The sequence below is a fragment of the Poeciliopsis prolifica genome, unplaced genomic scaffold (genome assembly GCF_027474105.1).
Source record: "Poeciliopsis prolifica strain line A6 unplaced genomic scaffold, Auburn_PproV2 SCAFFOLD029, whole genome shotgun sequence".
Lineage (NCBI taxonomy): Eukaryota > Metazoa > Chordata > Actinopteri > Cyprinodontiformes > Poeciliidae > Poeciliopsis > Poeciliopsis prolifica.
In genome coordinates, this window is record NW_026562404.1 from 4,657,771 (window position 1) to 4,680,220 (window position 22,450).

The following is a 22,450-nucleotide window of genomic DNA, read 5'->3' on the forward strand; positions in this document are numbered from 1 at the left end:
ATTTTCTTTTTTTTCTTTTTTCACTCGGACCCCAAACCAGACTGCATCCATAGTCACTGACGCCACACCTCTGAGGAGGGACTAATCAATGGCAACAGCTGGAGCGTGATTGGAGCACTGAAGCGTCCGAGAAGGGCAACATGAAACAGAAAGAAAGAGAGGAAAGACTTGGCACTAAAAAAAAAAAAAAAAAAAAAAGTTTGCCTTTCCTTTGCTTGTCACACTTGCACAATCACGCGAGGACGCGTCGAGCTGCATGTGTGAGCGAGAAAGAGAGCGCCGCGCAACAGCAAGTGCGTCTCTGAGAAACTGACGCGAGTTCTGCTCCACCCACGAGCATCCAAGTCCAAATTGCGGGGGAGGTGAAGCCGTTCAGAGTTGACTGAGCTGCCGAGTGGCGTCATTTAGTTGTTTGAGTCGGGAGAAGGGGGCTTGTCAACAACATCTCTTACAGGTAATAAATCTTGTTTTCTTCCCGGTTCTATTTGACCATTTTTTTTTTTTTCCTTATTGATCTCCTTTTGATCAAATTAAAACAAACTGTGCTCGATTCTCACGAGACGTGCCCGGCTATCTATAGTTTTTTTTCACTGCAGCCCTCGGGGCTGTTATCGCTTTATAACCCTGTCAGATTTCATGTCGTTAACCTGTGAGACTCGGGACACACGGCTATTTTAACCAACTCTGAGCCAATACCCGCCACCAGACTGAAACTGCACTGGTGGCGGCACAAAGTTGTTAATTGCACAGCAAAAAGAATGAACTTCTAAATGTGAAAAGGTGACACGTGTTGTGAAAAAAAAAAAAAAAAAAAAAAACACAACAAAAAATAAAACATAAATCGAGGCATTCCTCCTGAGGACTGGGAGCTTTTGTCACTGCAGGTCAGCTGGATGAAATGGAGAGTCCAAGGCTTAAGCTGGAAAAGAGCTGATGAGCATCTGATGTTTAAAACGGCCAAGAAAACGGGGAAGTTTAAAAGTGCAGAGAGAAATGTGGTGCTGATCGTGAATACAGTTTTTATGACCCAGCAAGAAAAGAAAAGAAAAAAGAGACCATCGTTCTTCCTCTTTCTGCTGTGCTCTTTGTTTCAGTAATAAAACAAACAATAAAATGAAATAAAACAAATAGCGCTGGCTTGTAGGTTGATGGTGGAATATCACACGCTTCAAGAAATATTTTCATTTATTCGTCTCCTCCTTATGAAAGCAGGCAAAAAAAGATAACTCTTGATTTTCCTTTATTTTTTTTAAATATTTTTTTTTTGTCTGGACTTTAATGTCCCAGTCCAACATGTCTTGCCAAACCTCATGATACAAAACTCCCTGTGACGAATCGGTTATTCGAGTAAAGAGTCAAACCTTGTGGGATCTGCAGTGACTGCATCAGCAAAGTTCAGCGTCGTTGCTCGACCACCTGTCGTCTCTGAAGCACACATCCCCTCAGAGTTTTCTGCTTCATGGTTCAGCCTATTTTTAGGATAAAGCTAAGATGGAGCCTTTTTTTTTTTTTTTGCACCTTCTGCAAAAAGCCCTGCAGTGCAAACAGGTCAGATGTGTGTGCAGGGCCACACTTGTGCCCAACTGCTGCTTTTGCCCGCTCAGAAAAGCATGGGAGAGGGCCTCCAGTTTGAGAGAGACGTGTTGCAGTAAGATGAACAAGCTGTCTTGACTTCTCTTCTCACTTTTAAGTGGCAGGAAGATGTGGCAGGTTTTGGTCGCTAGAGAGACCGGGGGCGTGAAATCTTCTGAAAAAAAAAAAAAGTGTAATTGGTGCAGCAACAGGGCAAAGCTTTTGGGTGCTGCAGTGTGTCCAGTTAAATGCCAGGAGCAGGTTGTTGTTGCCATTTTTTAGAAGTGAGCACAGCTAATGGGTTGTTTCTGTTGTGATTTCCTCTTTACTTGACAGAATTCCTGCCTGTTGGAGGAGCAATGACTTCTGCTAAGCTGCGAAAGGTGGGAGTGGTGGACTATGACACACAGATAAAAGGTAAAAGTACTCATATTAGTAATTTTCACAGCAGTCACGCCTATTCCTGAATGTGACCAGCATTTTGTGGGGAAATCTCGCTGCAACACTTTCAGAATGAGTGACTCGTTTTGTTTTGTTTGTGAGTCTGTCTGGTTATAGTGTGTCTCTCCTTTTCGGTGAATATTTCCAGAGATGCGTTGCCAGCTCCTGGATCAGCTGAAGGTGCTGGACGTGCAGCTGGAGCAGAAGACCCAGCAGCTGCAGGACATGACGGACTACCTGCGGCGACGGGGCGAGATTGAAAGCGAATATTCGCGCTCCCTGGAGAAACTGGCGGAAAGGTTCACCTTGAGGGTCAAAAGGTGACGGCCTGGCGAAAGCGGTTGGGGGTTCATCAGAGAGAGCACCACACTGTCTCAAACTGGTTTTCCCCTTTCAGGAAGGAGCCGAGCTCCCACTCCGTCTCCCAGGTCTGGCTGGCTCTGCTGTCTCAGACCCGCCAGGAAAGTAAGGACCACAGCGGACTGAGTGAATGTTGCAGCAACATCCTCATAATGCCAGTCATGCACTGTCTGGATTACACACAGCGTTTGGCTAAGAAGGTACTGTTAGAACCGGCCCATTTAAGAACCACAGAACTTTTTGTTGTTGTTGTTTGTTTTCTGGCTTACATCTAATGAATATCCAAAATCTTTTCGTTTGTTTTCTTTTATCGAATGAAAAGCTGACTTTACTTTGCATTTAAGGCCAGTTTGCTGAGCAGTTAAATAAATTGATGTCTCGGTCATCAAAGCGGGTATTTGTACTTCTGACAGTGTGAGCGGCTGTTAATTGCTTCTGGAAAATAAAATCGGCATTTCCCCGCAACTTGTCTGCAGAGAGAAATGTAATTGCAGAGCTGTTTTAGTTTTACTTGGATGAGAAGACGCACCAGCTCAACACAAGAAAATGAACAGTTTACCAAATCCCCAAAAGTTTAATAATCTGCTGGTATTCGTGCTGCTTGAACACCTTTTTCTACCACACAATTTTTCCTACTGCTAATTTTTCCATTAATATGCTTGGATTCCCCAAGGCAGCTTCATTAAACACTGACCTTCTAGTAATTTGTAGAGGGAAGTAATGTCTGTTTGCTGATTGTGTTGTCCAGAACATTGAAGGATTTAAAATATATTTTTCTGTTTAATTTTTTTTTTATTGCTTGATGTTCAGCTTTTATTTCTGGTAAGTCATAATTATCATAATTAACAACTTCAAATATATTGGTATGTCTGTGATGAGCTATAACAGTTTCATTTTTAAAATTGATTTGCTAAAGTTAACATTTTGATTATGGTACAATTCATTGAAATAAACTGTATCTCCCCATTGTAGTTGTGTCAAAATTTGCCGATTTAAAGGCCAGCTTTCGTTCCCTTGTTTTGGTGTCAACTGTGATGTTTTGTCTCCATATTATGTTTTCAGAGTAAAGACCTTTGTACTCAGCTGCAAGACGGACTACTCAAGGTTACCACAGAGCTGCAGACAGTAAGAAAGAAACCAACCACATAAAGCGGTTTCTGCTTCCTAAACACGGGAGAGAGAGAAAAAAAAGAAAAGTTCTTGCTTGTGCCTCTGTGCAGGCTTGGCGGACTTACCACCAGTACCACTCAGAGTTTGTTTGCGCAGAGGGGAAGCTGAGGGAGGCCGAGAAACAAGAGGAAAAGCAAAAGCAGAGTGCGGCCAAGAAACTGGAGCGGTTGATAGAAAAAGTAAATGGAAATGGTTCCTGTAAATCACGCGTTCTGTCGATGTGGCTCCTCGAATTCTCATGTGAAACGTTTGTGTTGCGCAGAGGCAAATTAAAGTCCAGGAGATACAGCTGAAGTGCAGCAAGGCCAGGAACGACTACCTCCTCAACCTGTCCGCAGCCAACTCTTCCATGAACAAATACTACCTTCAGGACATCACCACGCTTATAGATGTAAGAGCTTCATTTCACACCTCGGTCTTCAGGTATATTTCCATCTGCAGCTCATTTAGCCTCTTTCCCACAGTGTGCAGATGTGGGTTACCACTTCTCTTTGGGTCGGGTGATGAAGGCCTACCTGTCCAGACAGTCGTGGGCCCAGCAGAACCTCAGCACGGGTCTGCAGCAGCTCCAGGAGGCCGTGGCGGGACTGGACCAGAGCCGAGACAGAGACGCCCTCCTGCAGGACCATGGCAACACCTTCTCCATGCCCCTGCGCTTCCCCTACCAGCCCCACGAAGAAGACCAGGTGGGCTTTTTCAAAGACGGTTTTTAGTCCACTACTTTCAAGTGGCAGAGATGACTGAAGACTTCTTCGCATGTTGCAGATTTCTGAAGTTAGTGCAGAGTGCGACATGAGGTGTGAAATGGAAACCCGATTCAAGCAGATACAGGCCCGGCTGAAAACTGTGACTGAAGAAACGGAAGAGGTAAAGATCATGTCATAAAACTTAGCACCTTAATTTAACACATCAATATATACGTAATGAAAGGATCTGGATTCGTAATTGAAGAATAATTCAAAAATCCTTATGGTCGTGTTTCCCTGCACTCTCCCAGAGGGAGAGTGCAGGGAACAGAACAGCATTAATATCAGTCCAATTTATTAAAGCCAAATGATAAATTAACAATGCATAGAAACAACAGAGAGACAGTTTACCATGTCAGCACTGAACTGCTGTCATCAGTCCTTAAACCGTTTTACTTTTTGGCACGTTATGAACAGAAAGTGGCTCAAAATTCCCAAAGCATTGTGTCGAAACCGGCATGTTTCAACATGATCAATGTGATGTGCAGTATTGGTTCTATCAACACAACAGCTGCATTGTAGTTATGTTTATTTAAAGACCTTTTGCATAAAGAGACCACACAGCTCATTATTGCAATGGGATGTCTATAAAAGCAAATTGGCTTTACTTGCAAAAAAGGAACCTATTCAATTCAAATCTTTATTTATAGACATGTTCCCCTTATGTTCTTCTTTTAAATATTTTATTATTTCTTTTTTTACTTGTGCTCATTTGCGCCACTGTTCTGTCCTGCAGCTCAACAGGATGACCTGTCGCTCGATCTGATGTGTTGTCTCTGTCACATAGGCTGGTAAAAGCATGTCAACAGCCAAGTCCACGCTGCTGAGCGGAATTGGTGACGACGATCTGGAGTCCAGCATGGGTTGTAGTCCTTCTCAAGTGGGCAGCACTGAGAATTTGACTGTTAAACCCAGCGTAGCACGGCGTAGGGCCAGCATACTGGAAATAGAAAACGTCTACTTCGCTGTGAGTCTTCAGACCATAATAATTAACATTTGAATGTTCAGGGGATCTCTGAGTCTATTTTGACTCAGTAGTCAATTATAACTGTGTATTTGACTTTTTTTTTTTCAGAAAGTAAAAGAATATTTGGTTGGCAGCTCACTGATGTCTAAGCTCCAAGCAAAACATGACCTACTTAAAGTGGCTGTGGAAAAAGGTAGCACTTCTGCATTTTTCATGTTTAAAAAATAAAATGCAAACTGCAGACACAATGTGCCATTGTAAAAGACCCAGTGTACTGGCATGATGTTACAATGTTTCTCATTTAAATTTTAAAATCATGTTCCCTTTTTTTTTGCTGCTGAGTAATTTAATGAAACAGTTGGAAACTGAACTGGAGTGTCATGTCGTTTTCAAAAGATCTCTTGTTTCCCCTTAGCTGAAGGATCAAATGGACATCAGCCCAGGTAATTCTGCATTTTTTTTTTTGTTCCTTTTTATTTGTCCTTTGATGACTTGGTGCAAAATCAAGCAGTGCAATATGGGGGGGAAACAAAAACAAGAAAGACATGCGTAAATGTTTTGGGTTCTGCAGGTTTTCTGGAAAGTCGCTGCGTATGAGAAAGAATCACTCAAGTGCCAATTTGATCCACAATCACAAACTTTTCAGTGGAGACATGCTGTCCTTCATGAAGGTAGAAGAATCATTATTCCTCATTGCACTGTTACATCTTTTACTCTTGCTTGCTTTTCAAAAACAAGCAATTATTACTGTATTAATATTGCATAATTTTTTAACACCATTACTATTTTTTTAGTAATTTGTGATATATTTTGCTACAAATGTTCTTTTATCACAAACTGCTGTTTATTTGCCATAGTGTTTGTTGTTTGTGGAAGAAATGGTTGCAGTTTCTATGAACAAATTTGAAATTATTTTATGTATACCATACTTTAGATATTTATTGAATTTTGGTTTAGGTTATTTGATGAGGTTATTTTATGAAAAATATGTACTTTATGCAAAATATGTACTTTAAACAAAATATGTTCTACTTATTTAGGCTTCAGGACAACAGATACCATATGTTGTGGAAAGCTGCATTCGCTTTATCAATCTTTATGGTAAGTATTCAAGATTTTAGGAGCGGTAAACAAGCTCATCAGTCTTTAGAGCTTCATGGGAAAAATATGACTGTGTTTTATGCTTTCCTTATCAGGTCTCCACCATGAAGGGATTTTTAGAGTACCAGGATCTCAGATGGAGGTCAATGTTCTAAAAGATGCATTTGAACGAGGTAGATCTGTGTGTGTGTGTGCATTTGTTACAATGAACCTCCCTCAGTATGGAGATTTAATAACGTTGGACAGTGTGTCCTCGCCTTCCCTGCAGGAGAGGATCCACTGTCTGAGCGAAGATATGATCTGGACTCCGTAGCAGGAGTGCTGAAGCTCTACTTCAGATGTCTGGACAATCCCCTGTTTCCTGTCAGCAGCACCAGTCAGCTCTTGGAGTGCAATCGTAAGGACTTGTGTGAGAGGAAACGTTTGACTTGACTGAAGACGCGTAGCAACAGCGGCTGATCTTTCTTTTATTGCATTTCCTTAGAGATAAAGGACGATGCGGCGCGAGCAGCTCAGCTCAAGGCAATTGTGTCTTCTTACCCTGAGCCAGTCATTGTTGTCATGAGATACCTCTTTGCCTTCCTTTATCAGTGAGTACTGCAACTTCATTAGCTATAAAAAAAATCTAGCACAGAGAAGAAAAACTGAGAAACAAAACTGAAAATTCAAACTGTATATGGCTGCAGTGCCAATCTAACTTAGACTGGGGCATGAGCCAACAAAATCAGATGGTTAGTGGTTCCCAAACTTTTTGAATTCGATCCAAGACATCACCAGTTTCTGTGAAGCACCAACTTGACTGAATATGTTCCTTTAAATTTTTGTATTTAAAAAAACTCCTTGAAAAGTGCACTTTTTATCATAACCACACAAAAGGTCAAATAAAAAAAAAACTACAGTTGCTTCTCTTAGCTATGACTTTCTGCCATCAGAAATGGCAGAAGGCGGTTATTTTTTACATAAGTGTGATCCTAATTGAAATTGCAACTGAATACTCAGCATAAATTGCAAAATTTTGTTGTGTTTGTGCAAATGAGGACTCAATATTGTGCTCTCAGATGACTGCAGCAGCATTCCTGATGGTCTTCTGCTGGTGTTGCCAGCAACTTCAGGGCTTCATTGAGCTTCATTCAGAGATAGTGGCTCACTAGCCTTGATAGTAAATATAAAATAAGGTTATGAGCAACTGTTCCTCTATTATAATTACAATCCACGCTGTACATTTTCTGACATCATTAGCAGTACATTTTCATCCACACAAATATAGTCATATGAGGCCGAATGTAGAAGCACATTGACGTTTGAAGGAGAACACTTAAAAAAACAAATGAGAAAAAAAAGACACGTTTTGGTAGCTGCAAATGTCATGGTGGGGGGAGTTTCCACAATATACAAATTTCCATTCGCCTAATTTTCCATCCAAAATGTCAGTCTGACCACAAAACAGTGGTCAGACTGACATCTTCTGACAGCAACTTGACCCTGAACAAGAACTTTAAAAAACCTTCCAAGCTCAAAGAACAGTTTGAGTTTATGCTTCCTCTGCATTGTGGTCAAGTTTTTATTTTGTTACTTTGACAATGCTTATTAATAAATCTTGATTGATCACATATTATTCTGTGCCTTCAGTGTGTCTCAGTACAGTGATGAGAACATGATGCAGCCGTACAATCTGGCTGTGTGTTTCGGCCCCAGTCTGGTGAGAGGCCTGCAGGACGATGAAGTTGTGACTCTGCAGCCTCAGATCAACGCCCTGGTGAAGAGCATCATCCTGCAGCATGAAAGCATTTTTCCCAGTCAGAGTGAAGTACAAGGACCAATGTATGAGAAGTGCATGACTCTCGAACAGGACGATTGGTGAGATGATGAAGCACATTTGAGGTTGCAGGTAAAAGTGAATGTGGAACATGTGGCAAAAAAGCGAAACTGTGTCTGGGCCTCATCTCTTTTGCAGTGAGGTTATTATTGAAGGAGAAGTTGAGGTGGATTACAGCCAAAGCAGAGATGGTAAATATGCTGTTTATTTTGACTTCAGAACCTAAATTTGTATATTAAAATATATATATATATCTTGCAACAGATTTAGAAATGGGATTTCCGGCAGTTATTGGTCCAGATGTATCTGCAGCAACTGCGCTGACAAAGGCTGAGCGTCCAAGAGCAAACAGCAGCGGCTGCTTGGATTACAGTAAGGTACCTGCAGGGGGCGTCCTTTCTGCGTCTGGAAAGCTAACACTGCAGATTCCAGTTGGACCACAGTACAGGCCTAAAAAAGCGCTCTCTCCATCTTATACGCGCAAAGAGTGAGTAACACTGCTATTAATCTATGAACCAAAGAGGAATGAAATACTCATTAAAAAAATTAAATATATTTACTTACATTTATACTTAGCTTTATCTGAATTTAGTCCATTTCTGATGAACAATATATGCATTTTTTTTTATTGCAACACACAATTAAATGAATGTAAAAAGGAAAAATGTCAATAATGTTGGACAGTTGCTTGTAAGTTTGCAGTTTGGCACCAGAGGAAGAAAGATGGTTATATTTACAGCTGCGTTCAGTAAAAGCAGTGTGCCTGAAAAGAATGAGTGAAAGGTTAAAATCCTTATAAAAGTTTTCATTTCCACATGCATTAAGGACACTGCAAGAAATGTGGACCTGTTTAAAAAGTGTTTGCTGATATTACAAAAATATAACAGTCACTGTTTAAAATTGTTTAGCATTATCAATAATACATTGTATTAGGAAAAACAAATAGCATTTAGTTGCATAAAAACTGTTTGAGAAATGGGTGTTGGACCACATTCCTGAATTTCTCACCTCAGAAACGGAGCATTTAATGTTTGTTCACAGATCTTATACTGGATTCATTAATCTTGTTGGTCTGGCTGGAACGCAGATGTCGCTCACTTCCTTTTAGGCTTTGATCGTTATTTTAGTAAAATGCTAATTTCAAAAGCATTTCCTCTTCAGCATAAGACAGTGTGACTTTTTAATTAAATTGGATGCCTTCAAACTGATCTCTGATCCCTACTGTGTTGTGTTGTCACAGTATCATATTATAAGAAACGTTCCCATATCATACCCGAGTCACCATGCTTCGTCTATTATTCAGTGTTTGGTTTTCACAAAACAACCTTAGTTTCATCAAACCTTCAAAGGTTATGTAATTTCTCTTTAAGTTAGGCGATATATAATTAGGTACATTAGAATCTTGTCAGCCTATTTTCATGGGCTTCTTGTTGATGGTGTCACAATACATCATTCACACCTTCTGTGAGCATCCTGGAACTGATAAACCTTTCATTTTTTTGCTCAAGAATGGTAGAATGTTTTTTTTTTTCTTAGAAAGTGGGGTATTTTAGTTTTTATTTATGTTTTTCTTTTCTGCTTGCAGATATCAACATTCATCCTCAGAGGACTTGTTGGTCAAAGTTGATAAGGTTAGTTTTTTTATTTCTACATTTAAAATATACTTGTTACAAGAAATATGTTTTACAGCTGTGAATGACGCAAACCTTTTGAAAATTGATATTGTGTGAAGTATTCGGTATTTTCAAATAAAAAAATTACTGGTATAAATTGATTATCAACAAGGTAGCTTTCTTTTTTTTCCTCTTTGCTTACATTTATTTTGTATTTCAGGAGGTCTGCAATAACATGGAGTCGGTCTTCAAGGAGCTTCTGACACGACAAACGCCGCAAGACGCTGCCATCTTGGCTACTTCTGGCCAGGCTCAACAAAAAAAGGGGAAACGTGACGGACGGAAAGGGAAAGGAACCAGTCTTTTCAGATCAACAGATCAACTGGACTGAGTGGACCAGCATCAGCACATGACAGCAAAAAAGATGATGCTAATGAAAACCGAGGGGCAGAGTGGAGGGTTCTGACAGCAGCTTTCAGCACATCTATTTCTAGAAACCAGAGGCCAGTGACCCATGACCCCTGCTCCGAGGCACCCGTGACTCAATATCCTCTGTCATGATTTTTCACTTTCACATCCGCTGGAGTGACTTCAAACCTGCAGTAGTTAATAAAAGCTGGAAATGACTTGAAATGAAAAGATGTTTGCGTAGAACTAAATGAAGATTGGTTATCAGCTGAAAGCAGAAAACTTATAGATGAACGTGAATACAAACTGAGACTGTAGTGATTGTATTTTATATCTTGTTTCCCATTTTGATTTTTCTGTATACAATAAATACATTTCCTTTATTTTCTAATTTTATTCCCAGGCAAATATGCACTTAATGCCTAAGGCTTGCAAAAGCTCTACAACAGTCAGATTTTTTTTTTCACAAATACTTAATGATGGATAAAGAACTGAACATAAAATCTGAGCCATATTGTAAAAGTTGATTTTCATTCAATTCAGTCTGCTTCGTTTCCTTTATGTGCAGGAATAACTGCAAATAAACATTCCTTATAATTTTTCACATGTTGCCTCCTTCTTTGAACATTTTGGCTCCCTCTTCTGTACATGAGTGTATCAATGACATTGGCTTTCCGTGCCTTAAATCACAGAAGCACTATAAACGTAAACTTTTTTTGAGATTATCAAAACAATAAATATGCTATGTCCAAACCTCTTGGCCTCTTTATTTACATGCCAGTAGAGACATGCTAAAAGCTGGTTAGCTGTTATAGGAAAGGTTTGATTTCTGTAATACCAATAAAGATTTGTTTTTGTTTTGTTCATTTTATTAATGTGGGCATAAACAATTTTAAGTGAATTTGTAAAGTGTAAAAAAGAAAATGCAGTTTTTGATTTTACACTTATTTTACCTGATTTGTTTTTTCTTGTATATTTTGAAAGAAATCACTGGTTAAATTAAAACAAGGGGTGTGAATAATTTTGGACCTAACTGTAACACTGTATAAATCATTAAACCAACTCTACTTACAGCTAGGAATATACTACAATAAAATATGAATAATCTACATAAAAAAAATTAAAACCAAATGTCCATCTTCCCCACTCCCTAAAAAATCCATTTCAAAATCAAATGAAATTTACCATTATTATATATATTGTTGCAAAATAATAGAATTTCCTGTGAGTGTTGAGATTTGGAAATTGAGATATCAGAACATATTTAAATGTTTCTGGAAGAATGTTCAAAACCAGATCTTGCATGAAAAAGTCTATTCCACTGATATAATTGGTCTTCAGACAGGGTCACAATATGAAAATACCATATTTTCTTCAGAATAGTATTATTTCTTAACCCCACCTTTTTAAAAAATATTCTATTGAAACAAGTACTAAATTGTTGCAATAATAATTAAAAAAACAGTCAGAATCAGCATGTAAATGACTACATGAATAATTATTTCTCTTTTTTCCCACATTTTTCTTCGCACTGTTATCAGATTATATAATCATGTTTTTTTTTCTTCTTCTTCTTCTTCTGTGGCACTTTTAGTTTTTGTATTGTGCGCCTTGCTGTATTGTTTTATATAAAATTTTTAATAAAGAATTGGATTTAAAAAAAAATGTCTGTTGACGTGTCTCCAATGTAGTTTCCCAGAATACTGTGCGGCGCTACGTACACCTCTTTGCAGCGCAGGCGCACTGTTGTGTTAGCGGTAGGCTGAGGTGTACTTCATTCAGTGTGGCCAGTTTACAGCGGTACTTTAATACTTATTTAGGGATAAAAAGACCCTCGTCAGACTTCAAGATGATTCGGATAGCTGCGTTTTTGACAACACTGGTGGTTGCCTGTTTGGGTGAGTGTAAGAGAATCATGAAAGGAGGGTCTAGTGTCTTCAATTAGCTTGTAACTGCTAATACTCAGCCCCTCAAAACATCCTTAAATGTCTTCTTGCCATTTTGTCAAGCCAGTGTTAATTCATTGCATCCGCTCAGATGGAGTGCTAGTGTCTCCAATATTTAGCTAATCTTTATTATTCGTTGTTAGCGGAGAGCTGCAAGGACCCAGTGATCACCCCGTCGGCCTACACGACCTCTGACGCCGTCATCTCGTCGGAGTCTGTCTTCATCGTGGAGCTCAGCCTGACCTGCGCTAACGGAGCCCAGGTAACCCAGAGAGCTGCTTCAGTGAGGTACTGCTCTGTTACCCAGGGGACTGACCGGGTTCTGATGATCTTCTCTGCAGAGTGTCACTCTGTATGCTGATGTCAATGGAAGACAGTTCCCTGTGACTAGAGGTCAAGATGTTGGAAAATACCAGGTATGGAGTCACAGATGGATTAATTTGTTTAGACTGCCAGTTTCTGCTTGCAAATTAGAGGCGCACGACGTTATAAATGATATCAGGCTCCATGGAGGTAATATTGGTAAATAGTAGTTGCGATATATGCATGTTTCCTTCTCTTTCTCATCTATTCACTCTACACCATTAGCATTTTGAGGAATGTCATTTGTAGTGTTTGCTAAATCTTCCCCACTATGAAATATGGTAGTTATAGAATAATGTGGAAATGGTCTAGTCAAAGCATATTTGCAACCTCTCTTGTTTTATGAGTAAAAATGAACAAAATTGTCTTTATTTGCTAAATGCCTCAATAATGAGGTAATATATCAGGATTTTTTTAGTAATGTCTCCACAATAAGACGTTTACTCGCATTTTCTCAGTATTTGGTAGAATTGCCTTTGAACTGTTTGACTTCGGTTAAACCTTTTGGGGATTCTTTCACAAGCTTCTCACACAAATTTGTTATAATTCTATTTTATTCTTGTCAAGCCTTTTCAGATACTAAAATAATTTTGGTTATTCTAGCTGACCTAAAACAAGAGGAACTTGCCTATTTTTATTTATGTAAACGTTTGATTTCAAATGTATGTGTTGGAATGGCGACTCAAAGGTCAGACATGAACATTTATGCTCACAGAAGCTCGGATTTAAGGATCCGAGATCCAATTAGAAACATTTTGAATTGCAATGCTCTTTCTGAATATTGAATAATAATATCAGTTATGATGAACCCACATTTTCCTGTCCCTTTCCTTTTTCTCTGTTAACCCCAGTCACTCTTTGCAAGCTTTAGTGTCTGAACTCCAAAAATAGACAAATTGTTCACACAATAGGTCAAATAAGGTTTTTGGCATGCATAATGTACAAAATTTACCTTCAAGCAGCTATTAGTAAGTTGACCAAACTTTTAGAATCTTACATTTTTAAGAACTGAACTGAAATTTAAATGGTCAACATGTATTTTTATTTATTTTTTCATACTTGTAAAAAGTAGAATGGTTACCAAGACTGGCATGTATTGGCTGTGGTTTAATTTAAAGGCAAAATGCTTCTACATTTAAAAACAGTCATGCAGCTCGATTTGTGGTTAACATCATGACTAGATTTCTCGACACGTGTTCTATTTGAGGTTAAATCCTTGAAGGGTGCAAACTTTTTCCTAAAAGAATTCTGAATGGGTTTGAGTCAGTTTTTATTCCTGCTTCTCTTCCAGGTGTCCTGGAGTCTTCCCCACAAACAGGCCAGCTCAGGAACGTATCAGGTCAAATTCTTCGACGAGGAGTCCTACAGCGCCCTCCGAAAGGCATGTTTCAGTACACAACGGTTTCTTTTACTGTAAAATGTTTAATCTCATTTTAAGTAAAATGTTTAATCTCATCTGTTTCAGGCTCAGAGAAACAACGAAGACGTAAATGCAATTCAGCCTCTCTTCACCGTCAACATTGACCACCGGGTGAGTCGCCTACAGATGACTGCAGCTCTTTTCATTTTAAGTCGAATAGCTTGGATTGATAAAGCTACAGCACGGCTAAAGCAACGCCATACAAAGTCATTCATTTAATGATCCAAATTTACAGCCTTTTAAATGCTTCAATAGATCCTGAATTATATTTTGTGATGGTTCTCTTTTGCTCATTATTTCTACGTAATTAGCTTTTTTGAAAAATGTGCTCTTGGTATTTGTTTTTTGTCATTTGTAGTTCTGGCAGATAAATCTGGATGTTACTAAGCTGTGATAAATCTACAAAAAACCTCAAGTAACAGGGAAGCAACTAAAGAGGATTCTGCTACTAAAACTGCCTTATTGTATATAAGTGATGAAAATCAAATCCTTGTATATTTAGTTACTAGCTGCCTCGTCGTGGTGATGTGTGTATTTAGCAAAACCTGCTGGGAAACAGGGATTTCAATATTTGGGTAAAAGCTGCCATCCTAATTTTTTTTAATGACTTTTAGTATAAACTGTAGATGAGGTTTGGTAATCCAAAAGCACTGCCAGAAGAAGACAAGTTAAGTCTTAGTTATATTTAACTTGGTTGTACTAAATAAATTGAAAATATATATATATATTTTTCTTAAGCCACTCTATCAACTCGTTATGTCATTTCCTGTCAAACTTATCAACATGTCATATAAACTCATGCTGAGGTTTGAAAAGTATACAAAGATTTTGACTCTCAAATCGGTAAAATACATTTTCTAACATCTTTATTAGAATATGATTTCTCTGGCTTCATAACTGTCGTGATGTCGTGCAAAAACACGCAGCTTTGAATGCATCGCTTGCATGTTGACCCATTTGTTCCACGCTTCTTCTTTCAGGGTGCGTGGAGTGGCCCCTGGGTGTCGACTGAGGTCGTGGCTGGCCTGATTGGCATCGTGGTCTATTACATGGCCTTCAGTGCCAAGAGCACCATCCAAGCATAACATGATCCGCAGTCACTGCCTGTGACAGCCGGATCTTTGAAAAGACTGAATTCTGGCGGAGCTGGATTAACTAAATCCATCACCATCGCTGCAGCCGAACCAACAGGCTTCTGCCGCTTTCTGCTTCCGGGAAACAAGCAGAGGTTGCAGTCTTGATTTCTTTTATTCAGGCTGTTTTTGTCTTTTCAGACAATTTGTTTTTTGTTGTCACAACCTGTCCTGTCCATTTAAATGGGCATTTTTCATTTTTTCTATCATCAAATCAGATTAATCTGAACAAACATCAAACACGCTCTGCATTCAGACCAGTTTAAAACCCATTGATTGATCCACACCAGAACTGTCTTCTGAGTGGGTGAACTGGTCAGAGTGGGACGTGCAGATGGTTTGAACGCCGGTCGAGTTGAGTTTTCCGCAAACATGAAATGTCAACAGAGTGAGAGCGTTGACTGGTCAGAACAAGGCTTTGTAGACGCGTCTCTTCCAGGAAGATTAATAAATGGCTTCTTGTTATTTCTGTGCGGCTTGTTGATTCTCTTCAGCTCTTAATTTTTCTTTCTCCGAAAGGACATGGGAAAACGAATCATATTCCTTAACAACGCACATTGGCTACGCTGAGGGGTTTTTAGTGAGCTGATGTACTAGAACTGTTTGTGTCTAATCATTTGTGTGACCATAGCAACATGTCTCCAGTCACTTTTTTTTATTGGCTTGTCATTTAAGAAAAATCTCCTGAGTCAATGAGTTTGCTTAAATAAGTGTTATTATTAAAAATCCAGCAAGAACCTGAGAGACGTTTAATCTTTCAGTGAGTCATTACTGCTTAGCTAACAGATCTTTTAGTTACTTCTTGATAAAATATTAGTTTCATGCACCTCAAATGTCTTTTTAAATGCTTCGACATCAACAGCAGTAAAACAACATATGATCAAGATTAGATTTAGAGATTAACAAAATCTCAATCAGTCCTTGAATGACGTCATTACAAAATAAGAGTAAACATAAAGAATTAAGAGTGACTTCAAAAGGAACTACGGTAATTCAGTAAACAGCTGTTTGGATCTGCTGGTGTGTTCTGATTTCAGAGCCTGCAGTACCACCAGGTGAACACATGGTGGCAGCACCGCGCTGCATTATTGAAGGCGTCTGACCCGACTACAGAAGAAAGACAAACCTGACATTATCTAATGCTGCATACATGATATTTAAATAGTTTTTCTTGAACAGTTGTCTCTTTCTTTACCCTGAAAGGCTGTATATATCAGCTCATTAAAGACATTTAAAAGAACATTGTTTCTGTTTTTTATGCTGCTGTCATCACACCCCATGTAATGGATCAGTATCTTGAGTAGCAATTTCTTTTTACATTTCTCTTTTGCTGGTCATTACCGATAATCTACACAAATCTTTGTTTTGTCTTAGTGTGTCATATAGCTTCTTAATTGACAAAGATCCTCACCATGTCTGAATAGAGTTATACTTTCCTCCTTCTGAAATGTTATTAGTTTTACAACAAATGTAATGAGACGTACCAAAAAGTTCAACTCGTCTCAGCAGTCCACAGAATATTGACCCAAAAGTGTTGGCAATCATCAAAATGTGTTTAGGGAAATGAAACAAGGGCCTCTGTGTTCTTGTTGATCAGCAGTTGTTTAATCCATAGAAATCTCCCTTGAGTGCCATTTTTATTTATTTATTTTGTATTGTTGCTGAGTCATGAACACGGACTTCAGGCGGGGTAATTGACTCATTCAGTACTTTAGTTCTTATTCTGTCCTCTTTTCAACCTGAGTAATATGTATAGTATGATATTAAGTCAATGGATTTATTTGAATCTGTTCTTCAATATGTAGACATGACATGTTACTTCATGTTGTCAAACTGGGTCTGTTGAAGTGATTTACTGTCCCCACAAGTGTAGCAGTGATTTGATAATCGTGTTGAAATTTAACTCAAGTTTCCAAAAATGAATTTTAATCATAGTTTAATCTCAATTTTAAAAAAAAAATGGGAGTAAATATGTTTTTCACTCACAGCAAAGTTATTCTTGATAGCACATTCCTCCCTTAATAAGTCATTAACAAACTGCTTTATGATATTTGAATTTATTTGATTATATAAAACTTTTGAGCATAACAAAGAAGGCAAAAACAGAAAGAATACGTAAGGGGATAAACGCTTATGCACGTAGCTTTATGAAACAGTTGTGAGACAGATGGTGGTTCGGAGAAATCCGGAGCTGGAAAAGACCCACACACCCATTCATGCAGACCTAATAAACTGTGGGAAGAGGGGGACAGCTGGATGGGTGGAGGGATATAAATGGAACGAGCAAACAAACAGACAAAGACCTTTGAATCGGTGCTGACTGACTCTCTTCCTTGTTTCCGTTCAGAACGGAGAACTCCAACCCACATGTCGATGTCGAGACCCGATGATGAAGAGTTAAAAACTGACTTACAGCTGTTGTTTAAAAAAACACAAGGAAGTGTGTATTTTCCCAGGCAGCAAAATGGTTAAAGATTAGTTTTTTTTATATGGCAAATTCTTATTTTCAAAGAAAAATACGTCTGAGAATTAATTTTTCATTGTATTTGAACAATTTTGCAACACATAATGTAAAATTCTCCTTGAGGATGCTTCCTATTTATAATAAATTGATCAACGTTGTTATGGGATACAAATATTTTTTTATGTGGCAAGAGTAACTCTGGAAGAATGATGCATGATAAGAGTCATCCTGTTTTTTAATAACGTGGTTTTATTTTTATGTATTGCTTCTGTTATTTACATGAAACATATTTATTCCTTTATGATGCTGCACAATAATTGTGTTGCGTGACATTTTAACTATATGCCAGGTTTCGAACATATCCCCTGATTGCTTTGATGTAAAGAAAAAAAATCAAAAAACAAAATTTTATTTTGTCGCAGCTTTTCAATAAAAAAAACATACAAGTTTAACAAACATTTGGAGACCAATAAGTTGCATATCATATTTCAGTTATTGACAGAAATCTTGTTCAAAAAACAGTGTGTGTTTGTGCGTGCATCGGTGGGTGCGTGTGTGTGTGTGTGTACTTGTGCTGTAAGGCAGATAAAAGCTGCTTTGACAGAGGCGCGTAAAGCACTGACTCCTGGGCAGACACTGATGGGCTTATTGGGAGTCAGCAATGTGGAAACTGGCGTCTCGGAGATGATCTTCACATGGGGTCACACTTTCTGTCTAAAAGCGTTGCTTTTGCTGCTCTTTAATCTCACTTTCTGTAAGACAGGACAAGGTCAACAAACGCTGGGCTAGCTCAGCAATCTTACAGAGGGCTGTATCTTTTTACTGCGCCGGCCACGTCCCTCTCTACAATAACAGTTTTTGTTTAACGTGTTAAATGTTTACCTCCTTCAAAATAAAACAGTTCCGAACAACTTTACTTCTCCACAATAGCTATTGTCTCTGTCTGGTCTGTGCTCTTTGTGACCTGCTTTGTTTGTCTATGTTTCTTTTGGAGTTTAGGCGACAGATCAACATCAAGTGGCGAAGCGGCAAAGAGAAATAAAAATGATTGATGGTTTTCTACATTTCTTTGCAAATACGGATCTGAAAGTTGTGACTTAGATCTGTGTTGAGCCCTTCCGAGTCAGAGGCTGGAACCAGCCACTTTCACACATTTGTCGCCGTTGCGACTCATGAAAATGCCTTTAATCTGAACCAGTCCATATTTGTGGAATGCATGATTTTACCACATTGGACGGGTGTAAGGAAAATTATTATCTTAGTTCATTTACTTTTATATTGGATGGTTATGTTTTCATATTATTCCGTGTGTTGTTTTCTTTCCCTTTCTTTTATTGTATAGTCTTAACTGTCTTTTAGAGTTTTCTCTTGAGGGTTGAACATGTCTCACACATTCCTGTGTTAACGAGCCACAATGATCTCTATCTGTATTCTGAGAGTGGTCATTGTTGTGTCCCAAGGATGGGACATCAACAGAAGACTTCCAGAACATCCTGTAGGATAGTGTATTGGTCAATTGTTTGCATGTCTGAGTGAGAAAGCCAACCTCTTTGTGTATTCACATGATAAAAAAGGCAGTTGGGGACTGAGAACCAACGGAGTTGACCTCAGACAGCGTTTGGCAGCGGTTCTCTCCGCGTCGAGCTCTTCTCCCCTTTTCTGCGGAAAAGTAATTTGTGTCTTTGGTTGATTCTTGCAGGTTGGGGAACAAAATAAACCCAACAACGGGTCATTCTTTCCCCCCTTTTCATACAATTATGCTCCACATTGTGTTGGTCTGTCCAACACATTTGGATCAAATACGCTGACGTTTGTGGTTTTAAAGAGACAAAATGTGAAAATCTTAGCGACATGAATATTTTTGTATGTTGCTGTATTTGCTTGAAATGACCTTTTTCCTCCTCTATCACTTTAGACACTCCCCATGCATGCCGTGTTTACGTGCATGGATCAGCTGGCTCAGTCACTATGAAATACTGCAGGTTCAAGCAGAGTAGACGCATCACAACAAGACATTTCGCAGCACATAAATCCTGTAAAATGCATACTGAACAAACCCCATAAACCAGGTTTTATCAGACAGCGTCCACATGCCTCTGGTTTTTGTTTTGTTTTTTCTTACTCTAATGAGACGAAACACTGCAGAGGCCTGTTGAGGTGGATTAATGAAAACAAGGCGTCTTAGTGTTAAAAGATAACCTCGATCCCAGAGAGCCACCATTTTTGAATCACTTAATATTTTTCTTTCTTGAGAACATAAGGCAGAAAATTTGCTTTGAAACATGACGAGGGCCTGAAATTTAAACACATCTCTCCCTAGATGAAGAAATTAATGAAGAAAAGGTGTAGTGATGATTGTATGTAACTTTGCAAATGTAAAAAAAAAACTCAATCTAGGGGTCATAACAGCAGCATCATTTTTCTTTTACTTTATCTAGACATGTAGTTTAATGCTCCTTCTAACGCACACGGCCGAGTTGTTGTGGTAGATAGGACTCCTGCAGTCTTGGAATGATCTGAGCACCAGCTTCAGCAGACACCAGGTCTGCAGACAGACCAGGGTTCCTCAGTAAGACAGATCACTGCTGATGTGATTTCTAATTTATACAGACAGCGATAAAGGTTGGATCCCCTCACCCTGTCATTCCTCAGCTGACTTCACACTGATCTAAGGAGAGAGGACGCACCGTTTCCCCACCTACCCCCCTTTCTCCGTCCTTGCGGCCATCCAGCTCAGGTCATTTGTTTTCCCTCACACCCCATTGCGGCCGCAGGCCCCGCAGAACACGCCGCCTGACTGTAAAGACGAGGTGACCTTGAATCTCGACGTTGACCGGTGTTCGGTTTAAAAACGAGGGGCATCAGGACACCCAAACTGCCCCACATGACCATGGATACATCGACCCATCGATCTCGTTTTATGAAAAGAGAGGAAGGATGATGTCTCCGGTTATGCCTGCTCTCTACTTTCAGGAGTCAAACAGAAATTCCCTGCAAGCATGGATCTATTTTTAGTTGATGTTCAAATATGTGTATGTCAGTAATTTTTTTCTCTCCATCATAGCCCATTCGTTATTAAGCTGTTTTTAATGTGCTTACCAACTAAAAGAAATGCATAATGGGAAGATCAAGCGTGCCTGATCTGAAGTCTGGGCCTTGTCTTGCAGAGGAATCATCCTTTGACCTCTCTGCTTCCTGACAGAAAGAGAGGAAAAACACACGAATCCTCCTAAGGCTTGGACGACGTTTATCCATTTCCTGATATAACAAAGTGGGACACGGGACGTTGTTGCAATAACCTTTTGTTTGGCCGAGAATCAAAGTAGGAGGCCTTGCATATGGGGAACTAATGCGCGGTGGCGTGCTGGAAGCCCAAACACTTTGGGCTCACAGAGGAAAAGGTGAGGCACTCCTTCAACAAGGGCGAGGGCTCCTCAGACACCTTGAAAGTCTCCCAGTATTGTCCTGAAGACTCGCATAACACTGCTGCGGTTGCGGCTGCTGCTGCTGCTGCGGCTGCTGCGGCTGCTGCGGCTGCTGCGGCTGCTGCGGCTGCTACTGCTGCGGCTGCTGCTGCTGCTGCGGCTGCTGCTGCTGCTGCGGCTGCTGCGGCTGCTACTGCTGCTGCTGCTGCTGCTGCGGCTGCTGCTGCTCGGGTGAAAACATGAGAACGAGCTGAACCGAACAGCCTTGAACAAAGCGCAGCATTATATTCATGAACATCTCAGCTGAAATGGACACTTAAACTCTAACCTAACATTACAGTTAGGTTACAGTTCTGGTCAGAAATTTGAACACACCTAGCATTTAAATGTATTTTATTTTAAAGAAAGTCTTTATGATGTATTGAAATTGTTCTTTTTTATTTAGTGTGGAATAAATACAGCTTCAATTAGTATTGAAAGTAAGAGATGTGTAATTTAAATAAATTGTGAAAATGTGCATTGGTCAAAATTATACATTACATACAAGTTTCGATAAATACATACTCCTCCACTGATATTTACTATCGATGTGCATTCCTTATTTGATTTGTATAGATTGATTTTGCGTTCTGATCTAATTTTTAAGCAGTCTGTGTACACCGTGTTCCAAATTATTCTGCAAGTGATATTTTCTCAGATTTTCTTAAATGGTCAAAGCAAATGGTGGTCAGTATAATTTTCAAGTCATTAACTATTACAGTATGAATCAAATTTTGCTGAACAAGGCTCCCCATGAGAACAGTATTTTTTCAAAACTAACTCAAAATGCACTGTTCCAAATTATTATGCACAACAGATTTTCTAAACATTTCATGGATTATAAAGAACTGCAAATGGTCATTCTTTGAATGTGCAGCATTTTACATGTAGTAAAACATAGAACCCCTTCTTTCATATCACCTGCACAATTCTTGCATCCATTGAACTTGTGAGTTTCTGCTTGAATTTCTTTGCAGGATGTCAGAACACCTTCCCAGAGCTGCTGTTTTAATATGCATACCATGCATATTATAATATATGCATAATAATATACATATATTGTGCATAATAATATGCATATATGCATAAAATGCATATATGCATCTATATCTTCTGCTTGAGGAAACTCCAAAGGTTCTCGATAGGCTTGAGGTCACAGGAGGATGGTGACCACACCATGGGTTTCTCCCCTTTCATGCCCATATAAGCCAATGACACAGTGATGGTGCATTGCCATGCATGAAGATGATTTTGCTACCGAAGGTACGGCTCTGCTTTTTGAACCATGAAAGAAAGTGATCAGTCAGAAAGTCCATACTCTGACGGGGCCGACCAGCTCTCTCTCCCCCTATGAGCCCAAAGCATGACTCCACCACCTCCTTGCTGGGACGTGGTGGCCATCCAACACCAATCCACTACTGCGTCCATCTAGGGTTGCACAGAAGTCACCAGTGAGCAAGTCTGTT

General features: G+C 39.3%; 2 protein-coding genes across 2 annotated transcripts; both read left to right on the forward strand.

Annotated features, from left to right (window-relative positions):
- The first annotated feature begins 238 nt into the window (after window positions 1-238).
- On the forward strand, window positions 239-10,894 carry arhgap4a (Rho GTPase activating protein 4a). Its single transcript, XM_055049920.1, has 22 exons — window positions 239-454; window positions 1,909-1,989; window positions 2,162-2,333; window positions 2,411-2,573; window positions 3,436-3,498; window positions 3,594-3,722; window positions 3,806-3,934; window positions 4,008-4,229; window positions 4,309-4,410; window positions 5,077-5,256; window positions 5,365-5,449; window positions 5,672-5,699; window positions 5,828-5,927; window positions 6,297-6,357; window positions 6,453-6,530; window positions 6,626-6,754; window positions 6,842-6,947; window positions 7,987-8,214; window positions 8,312-8,364; window positions 8,438-8,660; window positions 9,759-9,804; window positions 10,007-10,894. Exons 2-22 carry the CDS (start codon window positions 1,932-1,934, stop codon window positions 10,175-10,177), a joined length of 2,526 nt encoding a protein of 841 aa, XP_054905895.1. The 5' UTR covers window positions 239-454; window positions 1,909-1,931; the 3' UTR covers window positions 10,178-10,894.
- Window positions 10,895-11,919: 1,025 nt separating this feature from the next.
- Window positions 11,920-15,521, forward strand: ssr4 (signal sequence receptor, delta). Its single transcript, XM_055049958.1, has 6 exons — window positions 11,920-12,092; window positions 12,284-12,402; window positions 12,482-12,556; window positions 13,795-13,884; window positions 13,969-14,034; window positions 14,904-15,521. Exons 1-6 carry the CDS (start codon window positions 12,044-12,046, stop codon window positions 15,006-15,008), a joined length of 504 nt encoding a protein of 167 aa, XP_054905933.1. The 5' UTR covers window positions 11,920-12,043; the 3' UTR covers window positions 15,009-15,521.
- The last annotated feature ends 6,929 nt before the right edge of the window (window positions 15,522-22,450 follow it).